The 19,897-nt window shown below is 48.1% G+C and overlaps 1 protein-coding gene across 1 annotated transcript in view; it reads left to right on the plus strand.

The window, feature by feature from the left end:
- Positions 1 to 19,897, plus strand: part of ADAMTS17 (ADAM metallopeptidase with thrombospondin type 1 motif 17) — a 326,151-nt gene that overhangs the window by 292,619 nt on the left and 13,635 nt on the right. The window contains exons 20-21 of the mRNA XM_025436907.3: positions 11,370 to 11,574; positions 15,447 to 15,599. Of these exons, the coding sequence (XP_025292692.1) occupies positions 11,370 to 11,574; positions 15,447 to 15,599 (358 nt within the window). The remainder of the gene's footprint in view (positions 1 to 11,369; positions 11,575 to 15,446; positions 15,600 to 19,897) is intronic.

Here is a 19,897-nt window from a genome sequence, read left to right on the forward strand (position 1 = left end):
AAGTCCCTCCTTCTCTCCCTCCTTCCTTCCTCCCTCCTCCCCACTTCCTTCCATCCTTCCTCCCTCCTTCCCTCTTTCCTCTCTCCCTCCCTTCCTCTCTTTGTCATTCTTTCCCCAGAAAATGAGAATTAACCACAGTGATTCAAAGATCTTTTCAGGAAAATGTGGAAAGTTCTCAGATCGTGGCCAGTCACCCATCTTGATTCTCAGGACTGACCTAAGAGAGTTCAAGCCCAGAAAAAGCTCACATTCACAGACTAGCATATTCATTCCTCATTATGCCTTTCAGGTTTTCATTTCCTCCCTCAAAAAACAAATATGCGAATAATATTACTTTTCAGGGAAATGTATATGAGAACTCATAATTCTCAAGTTTTAGATGGAGAAACGCTGAGTTGAAACAAAATGTGCAGCTGTAAAGCGTCCCTCTCGTTCCCCCGGGATAACATCACAGCTGAGCTCGTGAAGTCCCAGTCCTTGCTCCTCACCCCCCTCCTTCTTTCACAGACATCTGTTCAATAAAAGCAGCCACATATCTTCAGAGACTATAAATGGCACATGTTAAAGTTGTATTTTGATTGTTTTCTTAACGGAGTTGCTGGCCTCAATCTGCCTTGAGCAGTAAGAGCCACTCGGGCAGATGGGAGTCTGATGCTGCCTCCAGTCCTCCTTGGTGTTATGGGGTAGGGGCCCGGGAGATCCAGGTCTTGGCCAGCCAGCCTCTGCCACGTGTCCTCACCCCTAGGCATGTAGCATAGCGTGGTGACCGAAACTTCGGGCGCCCTGGGGAAGGCCTTGTCATCCGTGGGAAAGCAGAGCAAGATGTCTGCATTCCCTTGGCCACACTCTCACTGCCCAATGGACAGCAGCCCTGTCCAGGGAGGATGGGAAGAGACCCACTCCTTGGGGCATCCTCTGTGCCAGCCATCTCTCCAGGAGCTATACCTACCTTGCATTTAGTATCTGGGCCTGGACCATGTCACAGTGACCACCTGGACCAATCCTCCAACAAGCCTGTGAGATGAGAACTGGTACTGACATTTTATAGAGGAGGAAACAGCCTTGAGCACTGACCTGCCCAGGACCACATGGCTGGTGAGTCAGTGGAGTGAAGATCCAAGTCCAGGTCCTGAATGTGGGCTCCTGAGAATCTGAGAATGTATGACTAAAATACGTGGGCACCCTTGACTTACAATGCATCTTGATGAAGGTGGTCAGGTGTACCCTGACCTGAAGCATAATTGTATAAGTAAAGAACAAAGCCCTGGATTGGGACACAGAAGACCTCCGCCTCTTAATTACTGGTGGGCCTTGGGCCAACCTGGCCACCTCTCCAGGTGGTTTTTCCATCTCTGACACAAGACCACTGGCCTTGAGCAGCCTTCCTCTGGTGGTTCTGTTGGTGCAAAGCAAGATGGCGGTGGGGAAGGACCAAATCACAAAGCAGAGGGGTGACCATGCCCATATAGAATACAGAGCTGACCCACCAGAGGGAAAATGTGAGCCTATGCTTACACATTTTCTTCTGGTAGAGAGTAAATGAGAAGAGAGAGCTTTGATCTATCTGGCTTTCCAAATCACACTTCCTGAATCCTTCCTAGCTTAGTGGTAGACAAGATCACTCTTGTCAAAGGTCAGACCCTTTAGCAAACTAGACTAGACAACTGGCCTGGATTCTACCACCACATCCCAAGGTGGAGATGGTGGTGAGCCCTGGCTGAGTCCCAGCCTTCCCCTCACACATTCTCTCTACTCACCTGGTCTCTGGCCTTCTGCCCCTGCTAGCCACCTGTGTCTTAGATATTGGCAGGTCCCTGACAGGTCACCTGCTCTGCCATCTGGCTCAGGATGACTTTTCCTGAATTTCTGCCAGTGGGCAGGGGTTGCCCTTCTAGATAGACATATCCATGAGAGGAAGCTCCCTGTCTGTTCTGGATGCTTCCACCCCTCAGTTCTCAGCACTTCCCTTCTCACACAGATGTCCCCTCTCACTCATGCTCCTTCCATGTGCAGCCACTTGACCAGAGCCTCAGTGAGAGTGAAGAGATGACTCCATTACCTCTACCATGAGGACAGGCCTCATTTCCAAAGCTTGGGCATTATCCCAAGGTTGAGATCTATAGAGCCCACTCAGTAGGCTTCAAACCAGATTTGTTTAAGGGGCATCCACAAAGTGTCTCTTCTCTACCCTCATTCCATTGTGCATTTACACCACTGGCATCTCCTTCTTCCTGGGGCCTCTCCCAAGTCAGTAACACCTCCTTGTGGCTAAATCCAGAGAATACTTCTCAGGCCTCCTCCAACCTAACCTTGCCTGGCATCTCTTGAACAGTCCTCCTGCCCTCCCTAGCTTTGCTGGTTGCCCCTTCTCTGGCTCCTTATTCCAATCATAGATGCTTGCATTTCCACCCCTGCCATCTGTCCTCTGTCTTCTTTTCTCCTTGTAGAAGCTCCTGGGGGGAGTTTTCCTTACCTTGCTTTCTACCATGACCTTCTTGCTGATGACTTCCCACCCTGTGTCTCCACCCCAGACCATACCTCTGATCCTTCCTAGCACCACTCAGCTACCCAGTGGCCGCCTCAACCTGACCCTCTCAAAGTGATGCCCACCTTTCTGCCCCCAGGCCACATCTTCTCCCTCAGAGTGGAAGCATAACTGGCCTCCTCTGAGCCCATTGGAATCCTAAGCATAACTCTTGCGTCCTTTGTCTCTGACCCCACATACCCAAAGCCCTGTCAGCTTCACTCTTAAGTAGTCTTATATCTGTTTTCCATTTCTCCACCACTGCCTCAGTGAAAGCCATCATCTTGCACCAAGGTTCTTGACACCCAAGGCCACTTCTCTCCCACCCATCTTTAAGTACTCCGTGAGAACCAGCCATCCCAAACTGGGCAGCTGCACTCTCTCACTCCTTGGCATATCACGGGTAGGCTCTCCCTATGAGAGCACTGAGGCCTGCTTCTTTGGTTGGCCAACTTTACTTTGGACCCAACTCAAGCTCCATTTTCTCCACAGCATTTATCAGATAGTGAATAAATTGTCTGTTTATATGTTTCTATTTCTCCTCAAGGACCACACATTGGCCTGAGCTTTGTGAATGCAGGGACACTGAGCCAAGTGCCCAGCCCTTGGTTTAGAACTTGGCGTAAAGTTGGCACTCATGTGTCTGGGGGACATATAAGCTGAAGTCGATCAAAGCAGCTGTACTTTATACAGTAGCCATTCTCTCTGTAACCTGCCTTGCAGCTTCTTGGAGCTTTTTTTTTTTTTTTTTTTTTAATTTTTATTTATTTATGATAGTCACAGAGAGAGAGAGAGAGGCAGAGACACAGGCAGAGGGAGAAGCAGGCTCCCTGCACCGGGAGCCTGATGTGGGATTCGATCCCGGGTCTCCAGGATCGCGCCCTGGGCCAAAGGCAGGCGCCAAACCGCTGCGCCACCCAGGGATCCCAGCTTCTTGGAGCTTCTAGTCTATTTCCCATCATTCTTTTTATGCTGTGATGTTTTACATGTGGCCTATCTATGCTCGTATTTGTCTGTCTCCAGAACAACTGCTCAGTTTATCACATACAGGCATCTTATTTCCTTCCTTTGGTTAATTTAGCTAATGCAGGGAACATCCCTGGCACAGAGATAGGTGCAGATTGGTGCTCAACCAGTGCCAGATCTTTCTTACTGATGCATTTTGGAGATGAATAAAGTTGACCAAATCCCACAGACACAGCACTTGTTAGTTTGAACACCTCTTGTGTTGAAATACATCTCACACCTTTTTTTTTCAGTTTGAGGTTGTTCAAAATGAATGACCTGGTGTCTGTATTTGGGATTCACTTTATATTCAACATAAAATGACTGTCAAAAGAATAGGATCTTGAATATGCCATTCTTTCTTTGTAACAACTAAGTCACATTTCAGCAGATTTCACGAGGTCTTTACCTAGTTAAAATATCAAGATTTGAATACAAAGTGTATTTTGAATAGAAGCTGAAATTTCTTAGAACTGTGAATGTGATAGATTTGTGATAGGCAAAATAATGCCCCCCAGAACATGTCTGTATCCTAATTCCTGGAACTCATGAATATGCTGAGTTATATGTCAAAGGGAAATGAGGGAAATCAGAGGGTTGCAGTTGGAATTTTTTTAATAATAAATTTATTTTTTATTGGTGTTCAATTTACTAACATACAAAATAACACCCAGTGCTCATCCCGTCAAGTGCCCCCCTCAGTGCCCGTCACCCACTCACCCCCACCCCCCACCCTCCTCCCCTTCCATCACCCCTAGTTCGTTTCCCAGAGTTAGGAGTCTTTATGTTCTGTCTCCCTTTCTGATATTTCCCACCCATTTCTTCTCCCTTCCCTTCTATTCCCTTTCACTATAATTTATATTCCCCAAATGAATGAGACCATATAATGTTTGGCCTTCTCCAACTTTTTTCACTCAGCGTAATACCCTCCAGTTCCATCCACGTCGAAGCAAATGGTGGGTATTTGTCGTTTCTAATGGCTGAGTAATATTCCATTGTATACATAAACCACATCTTCTTTATCCATTCATCTTTCGATGGACACCGAGGCTCCTTCCACAGTTTGGCTATTGTGGACATTACTGCTATAAACATCGGGGTGCAGGTGTCCCGGCATTTCATTGCATCTGTATCTTTGGGGTAAATCCCCAGCAGTGCAATTGCTAGGTCGTAGGGCAGGTCTATTTTTAACTCTTTGAGGAACCTCCACACAGTTTTCCAGAGTGGCTGCACCAGTTCACATTCCCACCAACAGTGCAAAAGGGTTCCCCTTTCTCCACATCCTCTCCAACATTCGTGGTTTCCTTGTGAATTTTCCCCATTCTCACTGGTGTGAGGTGGTATCTCATTGTGGTTTTGATTTGTATTTCCCTGATGGCAAGTGATGCAGAGCATTTTCTCATGTGCGTGTTGGCCATGTCTATGTCTTCCTCTGTGAGATTTCTGCTCATGTCTTTTGCCCATTTCATGATTGGATTGTTTATTTCTTTGGTGTTGAGTTTAATAAGTTCTTTATACATCTTGGAAACTAGCCCTTTATCTGCATTTGCAAATGTCTTCTCCCATTCTGTAGATTGTCTTTTAGTTTTGTTGACTGTATCCTTTGCTGTGCAAAAGCTTCTTATCTTGATGAAGTCCCAATAGTTCATTTTTGCTTTTGTTTCTTTTGCTTTCGTGAATGTATCTTGCAGTTGGAATTAAAGTTGTGTTATGGATTGAATCATGACCCCATCCACCCACCAAAATAAAACCACATTGACATCCTGACTCTCAGTATCTCAGAACATGACCTTGTTCATAGGATTACTACAGTTATAATTAGTGAAAATGAGGTCATATTGGAGTAATGTAGGCCCCTCATCTAATCTGACTAGAGTCCTTTGAAAGACAGCTATGTAAGGATACAAAGATCCAGGGCAGACGCCATGTGAAGGCAGAGGCAGAGATTGGAGTAACAGATGTACAAGCCAAAGAACACCAAGGATTGCCAGCTGTCATTAGATCCTAGGAGAGAGGCATAGAACAGAGCCCTCATAGCCCTCAGAAGGAACCAGCCCTACTGACACTTTGATTTTTTACTTCTAACCTCCAGAACTCTGAAAGAATACCTTTCTAGTGTTTTAAGCCACCTAACTTGTAGTACTTTCTTCATCAGGCCTAGCAAACTAATACAGGTTGCTAATCAGCTGGCCTTAAAATAGAGAGATTATCCTGTGTCATCTGCATGGGTTTAGTGCAATTACAAAGGTTCTTAAAAGTGGACGAGGCAGGCAGACAAGAATGTTGTAACGATACAGTGTGAGAAGGACTTGACCTGACCCTGCTGGCTTTGAAGATAGGGAAAAAGACCACAAGCCAAGGAACTAGAGCAGCGCCTGGAAGCTGGAAAAGGCAAGTCTTTCTAGAGTCTCCAGAAGGAACCAGCTCTAGGAGCAGTTCATTTATTTTAGACCAGTGAGACCCATGTCAGATTTCCAACCTCCAGAAGCATCAAATACTAAATCTGTTGCCTTGTGCCATTACATTTATGGTAATTTGCTACAGCAGCAACAAAAATAAGAATACAAGAGCTCAGATAGGAGCTGATTGGGATGCTCAGACTTGAAGCATGTGTGGAGGACCAGAGTCTGTTTCCTGCTGGACAGGAAAGGAATCCAGTCCTTCCTAACTCCAGAGCAACTGAGGAAGGGCAGCTTGAATGGTGGCTTCCTCAAGAAATAGTTATACTGCTTTTAAGATCTGCAAACTCAAACTTAGCTAATACATGTCACTATTAGGGTGTTTAGGGGACATGATTTTTTAAAAAAAGCACTAAAGTTGTCATTGCCATATGAATTGTTTTATGGAATAGCTGTTCCTTTCTCAAATTCCTGGACTTGGAATTAATAGGATATTCCTCTGATGTTTACTTGCATGGTGTTGTCCCACTGCCCATCCCTGCAGCCCGGGCTTCCTGCAGCCCCACTCGTTCTGGTGAAATGATTTCTTTTAGCCACCAAAACCAAAGTATCCAGAAAGTCATTTTTTTTTTCTTCCTACACCTCACTGAGGTATTTGTCCATTTGTCAAGATTGGGAGGAAAAAAAATAATCTAGCTGAAAAGTAGCTCTGATCACCTGCAGCAAGCACATCTGGATGCTCTGCACAGATGCCTCATGGCTACCAGGTGTGTGCACAGAGCTCTCTCATCATTGCCTACCTGGGGTGGGGAAACGCTTCACTTCCTTGTCCCTTTCTCACGTATTTACTCCCTATTACTAACCATCACTTTTTTAAATTAAATTGTAATAAAATAAACATAAAATTTACCACCTTAACCATTGTTAAGTGTACAGTTCAGTGCCATTAGGCACATTTGGCACAGCTTTGCACCCATTACGACAGACTGTCTCCAGAACTCTACCTCTTGCTCAAGTGCAGCTCTGCACCCATTAAACACAAACTTCCCATTCCCTCCAACCTGGGAGTTACCATTCTGTTTTCCTCTCAATGAATCTAACTACTCCCATCACCTCTCCTGAGTTGAATCATTCAGGATGTGTCCTTCCGTGACTGGCTTATTTCACTCAGCATAATGTTCTCCAGGTTCATCCATGCTGCAGCCTGTGACAAGATGTCCTTCCTCTGTAAGGCTGAATACTATCAATACTATCCCACTGTACGTACATGCCATATTTTGTTTATCCATTTATCCACCAAGACCCACTTGGCTTACTTTTGGCTATAGGGAATAATGCTCCATGAACCAGAGCACCCAAATATTTTCCTATTACTCTTTGTATTTTCAGTTTTTATTTAACCAGTTAACATACAGTGTAGTATTAGTTTCAGGTGACAGGATAGTGATTCAACACTCCTGTCACTGTTCTTAAATCCATCACGTATTAGAATGACACAGGGCCCCCTGACTAAAACAATATACAACAGCTGAGTTTATTTCCAGCTACGTCTGCTTGTGCTTTAAGGATCTGCTCAGATATCATCTCCCCCAAACTCACCCCAATTTGGAGTGAGATGCCTCCCTATGCTCCCGCAGCCCTGTGCTCATCTCTGCCCAGTGAGCCTCGTACACTAATGGTCTGGCTGGCTGGCTGGTTGTCTGTTCTTGAGGCGTTGTGCCATATTTGCATCTGTATGTCCTGAACCCTGTATAGAGCTGGGAAGTAGGAGTGGGAGAAGGAAGGGCAATGGGGCAGAGAGCTAGGAATGTGCCGTGAGCTGCCCCATATGTGACTTGCAGGTGTGGAGTACATCTGTGCCCCCTTCTCACCCCATCCCATCATCCATGAGAACCACAGTGGTTTGAGGAGGCTGCCTTGGCCTCAGACAGGGCTTGTTTTGAATCCCACCAGGTTCCCAGTATGCCTGACAGTAACTAGCCCTCCAAGGAGGGGAGTGGGGGAACCCCTTTTACACAGCTCCAGGAGACAGAGAAACCCCCCGCCCCCTTAGGAAGCAGGGCAGACCATAGTTCAGTTTCATGCATGCTTGCACATGCTTGGGGCTATGTCACCCATTCTTCTGCCAGACTCTGGGCAACAGCAAGGAGGAATGTTGCAGGGGGGTCAAAGGATTATTCTGGAAAGGGACAAGGGGATGCATGGGCTGTGTTCCATTCTGTCATCCTTTCGCAAAGCACCTAAAATACACCGGAGATCCCAGAGGCAAAGGAAAGTAAAACAGGGAAGGTTGGCAAGAGCTCTACGGGAATCTGATCCCCATGGCTCTGACATTTCCAGTCAGTGATGGAACAGGAGGCATAGGAGATGTCTGAGGCAAGACTGCTGAACCTCTCCCAGCTCTTCCCCATCCCTGCCCCCTCCCAGCTGCCGGGATGTGACCTTTGTGTAGACACAAGTCACCTTGCATTTTCACTTAGAGCACATGCTCTGGCCGTGCTCCGGGATGGAGATACTGGCACCTTCCGGCCAACAGCATGCACATGCACAGCAGGTGACATTCCCATGAGTGTGACATAGGGGTCCTGCTCCAGGTTGGCCCCAGAAAGCACAGCAAATACAAAAGACAAGAGGGGGATACAAAACTCTTCTCACATTGGAGTTCCCCACGGTAGCACTGAGCAGGTCTAACCTAGAGCCTGACATTTGTATGCACAAGATCAACTGCAAAATGTCAGGACAGAGGAGATCTGGCTGAGAGTCAGTTCAGGAGGAAAAAAGAGAAGTCATAGGAGCTAACAGAGGTGCAGTCTGCTTGCTTGAAAAATAGAATTAGTGTTTTTTAGAGCTGAGCGGCTTTAATAAATACAGAGCCTCCCTTTAAAGAGGGAGAAACTCATCACATTCTCTCCTGCTGCTTTCGTACCACATCTGGGCTATTTTGCCCACATAAAGCAATCCATTTTGAGAACAGTAGTGACTGATTAGAAAATTAGAACCAAAGGTTCAGAATCTGCCACATGCAAATTATTTTGATCAAGATAAGAGAAAGCTTAGAAGGGGGAACAAAAGAGCTATCTTCATATATTTAAGTATTTAAGAAGGCAATCGTGTTACTCCAAAGAGCAGAACGAGGAGAAATGGGTAAGATTTGGTTTAGTTTTTATGGTGTTGATCAGTTGTCAGGTGCTGACATGGGGGCAAGATTTGCTCACTGCCCTCTGGGACTTCATCATCTCCTACCGAGGAATTAAAGAACAATTGCTAAGAATTATACAGGCTTAAGTGTGTCAGGCACTGGTGGAAGCAACTTACAGGCAATATGTCCCTTGTCCTCACACCACAGGGTAGGCACAGTCATTGCCATCCTACAGCATAGCCAAGGGGTCTGGGAAGAGGGGCCTCCCTGGAGTTAGTCCCTGGGGGTGTGGAGGACAGTGATGAGCTCTACCAAGGGGGCTGGAAGAGGAGGTGGCCTGAGCTTGCTCTAAGGGATGAGGAGGAATAATATAGGGGTGGAGAGAGGGGCCTGGGTAGCTCCATCTTCTTAACATTTAGCCCAAACACTGCCACCACCCCCTAGCTGGTAAAAGCTACCCTCCTCTCCTGCTGGACTGGTACAGTAGCCTTCTCCCTGGTCTTCTTGCTGCTGCCCTGTAGACTGGTATCTGCCCAGTGCCAGAGTGACCCTCTCCAAGTCTGGAGGCCACATCACTCCTTTCTCCAGACCCTTCAGGAATGCATCTTATCCGAACAAGAATCACAGTGACCAGCCAGGGCCTGAAGGATCTTACCCTGTCCTCTCTCATGTTCCTCCCTCTGCCCCTCCTCCCTCGCCCTTCCCCCAGCCACACTGGACTCCTGGTTGCTCCTCAGCCCTTCCAGCATGTTCTTCCCCAGGGCCTTTGCACCCACTGTGCCCTCTGCCTGGAAGTCTTTTCCCAAGGAACCACATGACTTACTCTCTTGCTCCTTCTAGACTCTGCTCACACGTCAGCTTATCTGTGAGGCCATCCCTGCCACCTTAAGCGCTCACCCCTCACCTCCTCCCTGGTCTGTCCTATACTGCTTTACTTTTCTCTGAAGCACTTAACCACCATGTGGCATCTTCTCTATTCATATATAATACACCCTGTATATGGTCAGTTGTATTATGTTCCACTGTATATCATTCCTTGGTTTACTGTCTGTAAGATTCAGATGGCAGGGCTTTGTTTTGTTCCCTGCCTTATCTTCAGAACCTAGAACAGTGCTTGGCACATGCAAAACCCTCAGTGAGTATGCTGTGCTGGGATGGATGAATGAGCAAGTAAGCTGGAATTGGAGATGAAGAGGGGGAATTGGCACCATCCAGTATCCCCTAAAGAACCCTGCCAGTGGGAAGACACTACCGACACTTCTAAACAGTAGGATGGCATGATCAGATTGGTTTCAGGTGCTTAGGACTGTTCCAACTGAAGAGGAAGAATTGAACAGCTATCAGAGCCGACCATCCATGGATTGAGCCTTTTTGTCAAGTGGTGAGCTCCTGGGAGCTAGGAGGACCCAAGGCTCGTGCAGGGACCAGAGTAGGAGAGAGTCCTTTTGTGTCCCCGAAAAGTCATTCAAAGCCCCACTTGTGTCCTGAGAAATCATGATTTCCAACTTCTCAGCTTCTTTCTAACACCCTGAGGTCAGCAGAGACTCTGGTAGAACTGGGGTCATTGAAGTATAAGGGAGGTAGGCCAAGTTTTAGTTGAGCACTTTCAACAGATCGGTCTCATCACAGCCCACAGGTTGCCTCCTCAAGAGTGACAGTCCCCACCCAAAAAGGCCCTCCACTCTTTAGAAAGCCGGGAGTACCTGGTTCTGATGTGTCCATGCTGGCACTGGAGCATCTTCTGTCAAGGGCTGTACCAGTCAGGTTTTGCCACAGTGAAAAACAACCCCAGTATCTCAATGGCTTACAACAGTGTCCTGTTATTACAGAACTCAGCTGTCGGAGCATCCCATGTTGGGACTTGCTATTCTCATGTCAGAGGGCAGGAAATGGAGAGAAGCAGAGCCAAACCACATAATCACACTCAAAGCTTCTGCTGGGACATGGCCAGCTTCATGTCCACTCACACCCCATTGAACAAAGCATGTTGTAGACAGTGGGTGGGATATGTGATCCCGCTAAAAGGAGAGTGACCACTTGGGAACAATAATTCAATCTGTCAGAGAGGTGTTGTACGCAGTAGGATTTCTGTTTTGAATAAGCCATTGAACCACTCAACTCATGTGGCCCCCTCTGCTCTAATAGTTAGAATTATTCCTAAAGTTGACTGCAAAGCTCTCTGAGTACATTTCCCTCCCTCACCCTACAGGCCCAAGATTCCATGATGTGTCTGGAAGGCCCTCTGGGGAAGCTGGCCTCCCCACCCAGTTATTCTCTTCCTGTCTTTCCTCCTCCTGAACAGGTGGGTGGCAGGCCCATGGAGCCCCTGCTCAGCAACCTGCGAGAAGGGCATCCAGCATCGAGAGGTGACATGTGTATACCAGCTGCAGAACGGTACCCACGTCACCACACGGCCCCTCTATTGCCCGGGCCCCCGGCCAGCACCAGTGCAGAGCTGCGAAGGCCAGGACTGCCTATCCATCTGGGAGGCCTCTGAGTGGTCACAGGTGGGTGTCTGGGCTGCTGCCAATGCTGAACACAGCACTAGGGCCCCTGGGTCTTGTCCACAGGGATCCCAACATGGTGCCTTTCCCTCTATAGTCTTTGTGACTCAAACCCAAGTATCACAGTCCTTGCCAGCCCTCAGATAACCAAAAGATGTATCCTCACTCACATACTCTTAAATTCCATCTGAGATGACACAGTGTGGCTAAACAAACATGGAAAATATGTCTTTGATCATTTGTGGCTTTGGTAATATATACTGCAGTTTGATCCCATTTCCTTTGAAAATTCTCATGTAAAGATGGTTGGTTGGATGGTTGGATGGATTGGTGGTTGAGTAGTTGGGTGAACGAGTTGGGGGTTGATAGGTAGTTAGATAGGTAGGTAGACAGACAAACCAACCAACCAACTGACCTTTTAATTTTCTTTTGGTATATCGGAACTCTAGTGTGATCAGATTGGGAAGGTGGTTTCAAAGGCTTTCTCTGAACTCTGTGTCAGTCTCTGTAGATGATAAGAGACAAGCAGACACTGGGAGGGACAGTTTTTAGTATGTAATTGGAGTCACACATCTCATGCCATAAAACATTTTGGAAAGAGGTCAGTTAAGCCTTAAGTTTTAACTTTGAAGATTAATTCTGGAAATATTTTATCTTTGGTAATATCATCCTTCAAGGCTTTGTGTTGACCCTGCATTAATGATTTTGACTGGCCATAAAACAAAAAAATAACTGAATAAAGGGCAAGTTTCCCTCAGGTCCTCCATTAACTGTGTTCTAGGAAAGTCAGAAAGGCTAAATCCAAGACACTCTTCAGTGTGGAAAATATTTTTAAAGTTCCCTTTTATTGCCAAACAGTTGGAATTATTTTGAATAAGAAAGTATTCAGCCCATTCTTAATGAACGAAAAGTCTGCCCTTGACTGCTCTGAAATGAGGTTTACCTTTCAGATGGACCTTGACATATACCCATTTAAAGACCTGAGTCTCTAACCTGCTGTTTATGTTAGGGAAAAGAGAGAGTTTAAAATTTTTGATTTTTTTAATATGTGCTTAGGTTTATATGTTAAATATTCAAGGGACCTCTTGTGGAGGGAACAGGTTACTTGCTGGAGGAGTGGGGACAGGCATGCGGTCTGTCCCACCCCCACCATGAGCCTGAGGTCCTTGATCACCTGGCTTTTGATCTAAACAAGACTTACACTTTAATCAGATCAAAGCCATAAATTTTCCATTCAGACTCTTTCTCACAGGAAAAAAAATGTCCTTAACAGAATAACCAAGCCTGACATTATCAACTATCACTGTAGCATTAAAGAACACCAGATTGGAAAATGTAAGAGGATTGAAGCAAGAGTTAAAGAAATAGAACTTATTCACGTCTCTATCTCTGTGTGTAGCTGATCCTAATGCTGAAATAGTGTCGGTGCCAATCAGTCACTTTCCGGCTCAGTCCAGGCTCGAGCCACATGCCTCTTTCTGAACATTCAACTTAGAATCAGATCTTGCCCTCATTCACGAGATGCTCACCAGACTGGTATTTCTCTTGCTTCACCACATGCTGAAGCCCCTTTAAGATTTTATTTATTTATTTGAGAGAGGGAAAGAGCACACAAGCAGGGGGTTGGCAGGCAGAGAGGGAGAAGCAGGGTCCGTGCTGAGCAGGGAGTCAGACATAGGACCCTGGGATCATGCCCTGAGCCAAAGGCAGACGCTTAACCAACTGAGCCACCCAGGCACCCCAATGCTAAAGCCCCTCTAATATTTCTTCTTCTGGAAACAAATGGGTTTTAATTTCTCATGGCAGAGAAATTTATTTTGTTGAGGGGGTTGCCTCTATATAGCCAGCAGTGTTGTCTACCCCCTAGCTTCTTCCCAGCTTTGTTAGAATGAGAAGCAGATACCAGGAAGGAAGCAAAAGATAAGTGACTGTCTCCTGTCCTCGGTCCCTCCAGAGGAAGCCTCATCTGAAGTGCTGCCCATTTCTCAAGACTTAAGGCTTCCAGCCAATGGGCTGCTGCTCAGACGGGCTGAGCCAGGGTTTGGTCAAGAAATAGGCTAGACATTTGAAATTCAAGGGAAAGGGACAGAGAATGCAGAATCAAATGAGACAATGCAGGAACTCTGGCAGAAGTGAGAAGTAGGCTTCTAGTGAAGAAAGAGCCAGTAGTATGGGTACTAGTGCCAGGGAAGAGCCCACAAGTCAAGTGGTGAGGGCAGAGCTAATGAATGGTCAGGGAGCGTCATGCAGAGAAGCAGAGAGATGACCCACTCAGTAACCCAGGCTCCCTGCAGCGGCCCTCCCAGCCACAACCCATCATGCCCAGGAGGGTAACACCTGCCTCGGACTGACCCCTTACGTCTGAGGTCCTGGTAAGTCAGGCCCCCCCTCACATCTGGGACCAAATAGGCATGCTCTCCAGCTCCCCCAGGGGACACCACAACCAGTTCTGAAGCATGTGTATTTCTTTAAAAACAAGCCTATGTCTCAAAAACAACAACAACGACAAAAAACCTAGACTAGCTGAACTGAACTCACGGGAAAAATAAAGCTACATAACATTTTGGGATAAGTGTTAATAATAGGAATATAAAGAATAACATTTGTCTTTTATGTGCATTTTTCCAGAGGACACAGTGGAACTTTTTAAAAATCAAGTTTATGGTAGCTTAAGAATATCACTCCTGTGTGTGTGTGTGTGTGTGTGTGTGTGTGTGTATACATATACATATAATATGTAAATCAAGCAAGCAGAAAACAGACGTTCCCATTGCTAGGCTCCATTTTGTGCTCCCACGGCTCCTGAGCTGTCCCCGCCCTAGCTCTGGGCCCCAGCAGCTGGGAGCCTGGGTCTCATTGTGTCTGTACCTCGTGGCAGAAAGCAGCCTTCAGCCCACCATCTCCACAAGTTGCATGTTTGCTTCCATGGTGGGGGACAGGGCTTCCGTACCCGGCAAATAGGACGGAGAGCTCCTTGGGTTTGCAGGCCATGTCACCTCCTCTTGCTGGCCAGATCATGCACGCTGTCAGACCCGGCCACCCAAGGTCATAGGTCTGGACCGCGAGAACTTCCTTCTGCTTCGTTTCAAGGTGGGTAAGGACTCTTGGAGCCCAGCATGGTTCCTCCCTGAGCCCAGGGGGAGAGCATACCAGGAGCAGATCTGCCCTGTTTACACCACCACCCCACCTCTCTTCCTTTCTTCCATGGCTCTTGCTGCCTGAGGGCATGGGAATCATGAACTCTGAGGGCCCACACATGATTTGTCATCCTTGAGCCCTATCTGGGTCCCCACAGCACTCTTTATCTTGCAGTGTCTCCTGGGAAGTGAGTAAAATACATTGCTCTGTTACATTCTTGGCACCCACGCTTGAAACAGTCACTGTAGCTCTCTGCAAGAGCTTGCCAGCCCCCTAAATGGAAGTCACCTGTAGCTTGGCTTTGCCTCTCTCCCTGTCCTACCCCAAGCCTGTGCCTTCGCCCCAGGCTGCCCCAGGTAGAGTGCAGGTAGCTGGGAGGAGCCAGGGGCCTCGGACATCTTTTCTTTGATGTCCTTACCTGGCTTCACCGGGACCACCAGCATTTACCCCTTGAATTTATCCACTGCATGGGTCTCGTGGACCTGGTAGCGGGCCACTAAATTCCTTGTTTGGTCTCCTGAGTGCTTCAAGCTCTCCCCACTCCTGTGCTCTTCCCCCATCACCGGCCACATGGCTGGAGTCTCAGCTTGGGACCATGTGCTCAGACTCTAGATGCCCAGGAGCATCTTCATCCTTGCGTCCCCGGCACGGGGTCTGGCACATCGTCGCGACTTAACAGCTGTTGAGGAACATGAGCTGAATCAGACCGGATTAAACTTCCACACGGTGTCTTGCAGTGCTCTGCCACCTGCGGCAAAGGGACGCAAAAACGAACTGTGACGTGCACCAACTCGCAAGGAAAATGCGATGCGTCCACGAGGCCCAGAGCAGAGGAGGCGTGTGAGGACTATTCAGGCTGCTACGAGTGGAAAACTGGGGACTGGTCCAAGGTGAGTCCCGCAGGCCTAGCATCTCCATCCTGCCCGGCAGCGTAGGGAACCTTGGAAGAAGAAGCTCAGCCATCACCCTGCGCCTCAATTCAATGAGGCAGTCCCAGTGTTCCCAGGCAGGTTTGCTTTCTCTGTGAGCTCGGCACCTGCCTGGGACCCTGTGCCACACACAGTGGGAAGGAAACCCAATGCTCCCTAGAGCACGAAATGGGGTGCTCCGGATGCCAGTTGGCTGCCCTGTGCTGTGTGCTGGCTGTGCCCCAGCGTCCTGCAGGGGGGCTTGGCCACGGGCCATTGCAAAAGCCTCGTAAACATGAGGGGAAGCCTTGGCTGAGGCAGACACTGCGGGGGCTCATGGGCAAACAGCACTTCCCTTCACTTTCAGGACCCCTGGGTGAGGGCCTAGACAATGCAAGGGTAGACAGATAGGGGCCCTATGGGGGGTGGCAGATAGGGGTGGCAGAAAGCTAGAGCCATCTTCCGGAGCCTGACCTACAGCCTAGGGGTTGTAGAGAGGGTTAAATATTACTGGAATGTAAATCAGATGTGAAAACTTCTTTGCTGTCCAGCTCTTCTTTTGTTCATTGACCTGGTACCTGTGAACCTATTACCTTGGATGTGTATTTCCCCAAAGGTGGGGGTGGGAGGGCGAGGTAAGTACCCTCATCACACGTGAGCACCAGCCGTAGGCCTTCTAGAAAACCCTTCCCCAAGAACTGTAGAATTTCTAGTGACATTTGCTAATGTCTAGTTTTCTAAGGAAAATTTCCAACAGCAGCCTAGAGTGTGTCCATGTTCCTTTTCTGGTCTTTGCAACTGAAAACTCCCCACTTGCTTTTCCCTTGATGTCTCTTCACTCCAAGGTTTGCACACTTGTGGCCCGAGAGCCCCTGGTTTTTGTGTAGCCCACACGATATCTTAAGCATTTTGGAATTAGTTACTAATATTTAAAAACAGGGCAGTTTTGTGTGAAAATCAGGATTTAGGCCCCCGTCTGGAAGTCTGGCACCATGGCAAGCAGCCCTAACGCCTCTCCCTGGGGCCCTGGTCATCCACCCCCACTACACTCCTCTAAACACTATGTGTTTTGATTTACCCACCTGGCCCAGGCAGTAATTTGATCTGTATCTGTACTTTATGGAAGGAGAGATAGTTGGTTTGGCCATTGGAAAGCAAAACTTATCCAGATCTGGTCTTTGCAGAGATGCCACCTCCCTGCAAGTCAGAATACAAGCTCCTCCAAATTCCTGGAGTGCATAAAAGCCAAATTTCTCAGGTTCCAGTTTGCTGGCTGTGCTAAAATACAGCTTCTGGATAACTGCGAATTTGGGGAAGACCAAAACCACCTCCTTTTAATTTACTCCCTGATCAGAAGATCTGACATTTGGGAGTGTTCTGTGTCAGATTTGTCAAAAGACGTGGAAGGGAAGCTACCCAGCATAGTAATAGGCAGAATAGAATTTTCTGGACTCCAAATATCCAGGTGTGGATTGGAATACAGCTGTCATTATACTTGGGGAATTAGTAGGGTCCCGTGGTCACATCTCCAATGCAGCCTGTGCTAGTGAAGGATGACCTCCCTGGTCCCAGATATCCCAGGGCAGGAAGCAGAGGTGAGGAATGGTCAGAGAGGGCCTGGGCTGCATGTGCCCATCAGGTGTGAGGGCATCTGGCATTGTTTCCTCTTTGAGGTATACCCCCTGCATCTGTGCCCTATAGCCAGGTCCTTAGCCCTGCTTTCTAGAAAAGGCAGTAGATGCTCAGAGATTAAGTGACTTGCCCACACACCTGTGGAGGAGTCCAAGCTTTCAAACCCCAGGTCAGAGCTCAGTCCATATGAAGAAGGACTTTGGAGGCCCCATGATGTACCTTTGAGCCACAGCATGCTCTACAGAGGGTCATTGGCTCTCCAGAACCTGGGTTTCTCCAGCCTAACCATTCTGGTTTTAAAGACCAGATGGATACTTTTGTTTTCTTAAGTACCATGAACTTTGTGGTTCAGGGAGCTTCAGAACACCAGGAAATGAATGTGAACAGTACCTGAGAAGCTCAGCACTGTGCTCCCCCAGATTTGATAGCTCCTGGTCACCCTCCTCCATTGTTCAGGGGCCCCTCCTTGTCAAGGCTGCTGGTATGCCATCCAGCAAACTCCCACACGCAAAGCACACCAGGTGAGGTAGAGCCTTCAGCCAGCCTGCCTCTTTACTAGCCAGGCCATGGTGAATAATGCCTCCCAGCTTTCTGGAAAGTAAGGCACTGGGAGGCCACAGTGCCGGCTTTTTACCACAGCCAGCTTCATCACTTATCCCTGGCAGTAAAAACAAGATCAATGGCATGTAATGAACTCAGGTGCCATCCAGGGCTGATATCTGATGGCATCTGATTGGTGTACACAGAGCTTTTGGGGAGAGTACTCAGCATGGCTAGGGGACTCAGCAGGTCTGGGCAGGGCCGGGGCCCAGGGCGGACTCGTTCTACGGAGCTGAAAACTTGTCCACAGACACTGACCTGGAAGTCTGTGTATGCATGAACTTACTGGGAGCCAGTGTGGTAGTGCAGGGGTCTCCCAGAACTCAACCGTGGGACCCCCCCTCCACCCTGTTTGCCTTGCCACTACTCCCTCCTGTCACTGTCATCACTGGGGTGGCTGGCCTGCCCAGCTACAGAAATCTGTACAGTAGTTATAGAAATCTGCCCTTTGCTTTCCCCTATTTCTTCTCTGGAGAGTGTAAAGGATACAGTTCCCCATGGGGATCCTCGTCCTCACTGGCTGGGTGACCAGCCAACATAAGTGTATTCCACTGGATGGCTCTTACCCTGGCATTTTCACTTGTTCAGACTAGATTTGCTTTTCCATTGACATCTTATCTTCAGTCTATGGCCTGTGGACAGTACCCCTTATCACTCACTTGGGGTTGGTATACTTTTAAACCCTCTTCTGTAACCAGCCTCCAAGCTTCCCACATGCCTGACTTGGAAGGCTTCAAACAAGTTGCCCAGAAGGAAAGTCAGCCGAATTCCAAGGGCTATCAGAGCACCAGTGTATCTGGAAGCTTTGACATTTTGCCTCTAAGCAATCTGTTAGCCTGAAGGTCCTGCTGAGAAAGCTAAGCCTTTCTCCAGGGAGGTGATGGATGGGGCCTCCCAGGGACATGCCACAGGTGCTGTCCTGCACTCACTGAAGTCAGTCATCCCTCAGGAGAAGGCTGGCACCCATGTCCTCCTGTAGCTTGGCAAGGGTGCCTGAGAGCAACACCCAGAACTGTGGGGAGGCAGGGCCCCCTCCTCCAGTGTCAGCAAATGGCTAGAACCCAACCAGGGTCCTGTACAAGGGACAGACCTCACATTCCCATTCCTGCTGAGGGGATTATTACTCTCTACCATGTTTGAAAAATGACCTGCCCTCCTGGGATATCAGCTATTTCCAGATGTGTGCAAATCGTTGTTTCCACCCGCTAAATGCCGGGTATTCAACCCGGGGGCAGGGAGATGTCACTTAAAATGGGAAAGAAGGAAATCACATTTCTTTCTAAAATAGCATGACTTTTGATCAAAAGTTGAGATGTTTCAGTTTCAAGACCAGAGGCATTAATCACCACTGAGATGATGGGATGTTTCTAATTAGAAACAAATTATTCTGGGGGGATTGTAATGGATGGTGTTTTTAAAGAAAACCGTTGGCTCTCTGGGTTAAGAGTATGACATTCACTTTCCCCAAAGAGATCAAAGTGACCACTGATTTCCTGGTGCCAGGGGAGGTCCTGTGGAAGGGGGCTGGTCTGACTCCAAAGCCTCAGTCAGCCTCCAGGTATGCCCCTCCCACCCGAGCCTCAGACTATGATGGGGCAATCAGGGCAGCTCCCAGAGGCCTTGGGAGGTCAGTGGAAGAAATAAGCCTGCAAGAGCCTTTGGGCTGCAGAACCCCAGGAAGTCAGGGAGAGGCTCTCACTTATACTGTACTGTGCTCTCCCCAAACAGCTGGGAGACGGGAGTTTCAGCTCCATGACCTTAGGAATGAACAGACCTTGTGTCGTGAGACAGGTTTGCTGCAGAAAGTGTTGCAGCCCACACCACTTCCAAAGCCTATACCTCCTTTCTTTTGTGGGGCCTGACGCATACCCCACTCTGCAAGGCTGGCCTGCCTGCCATGCTGGGGGCCTGCCACCAAGCCTGTGTGATTCAGCCAGCATTTCCTGAGCTCCTGTTCTCAGGAGAGAATGTGCCAGACCTGTTGTGGACAGTGGAGGTGTGAGTGGACAGTGATCCAGCCGGTCCCAACAAGGAGTCAATGCTATTAG

The sequence above is a fragment of the Canis lupus genome, chromosome 3 (genome assembly GCF_003254725.2).
Source record: "Canis lupus dingo isolate Sandy chromosome 3, ASM325472v2, whole genome shotgun sequence".
NCBI classification, from domain to species: Eukaryota; Metazoa; Chordata; class Mammalia; order Carnivora; family Canidae; genus Canis; species Canis lupus.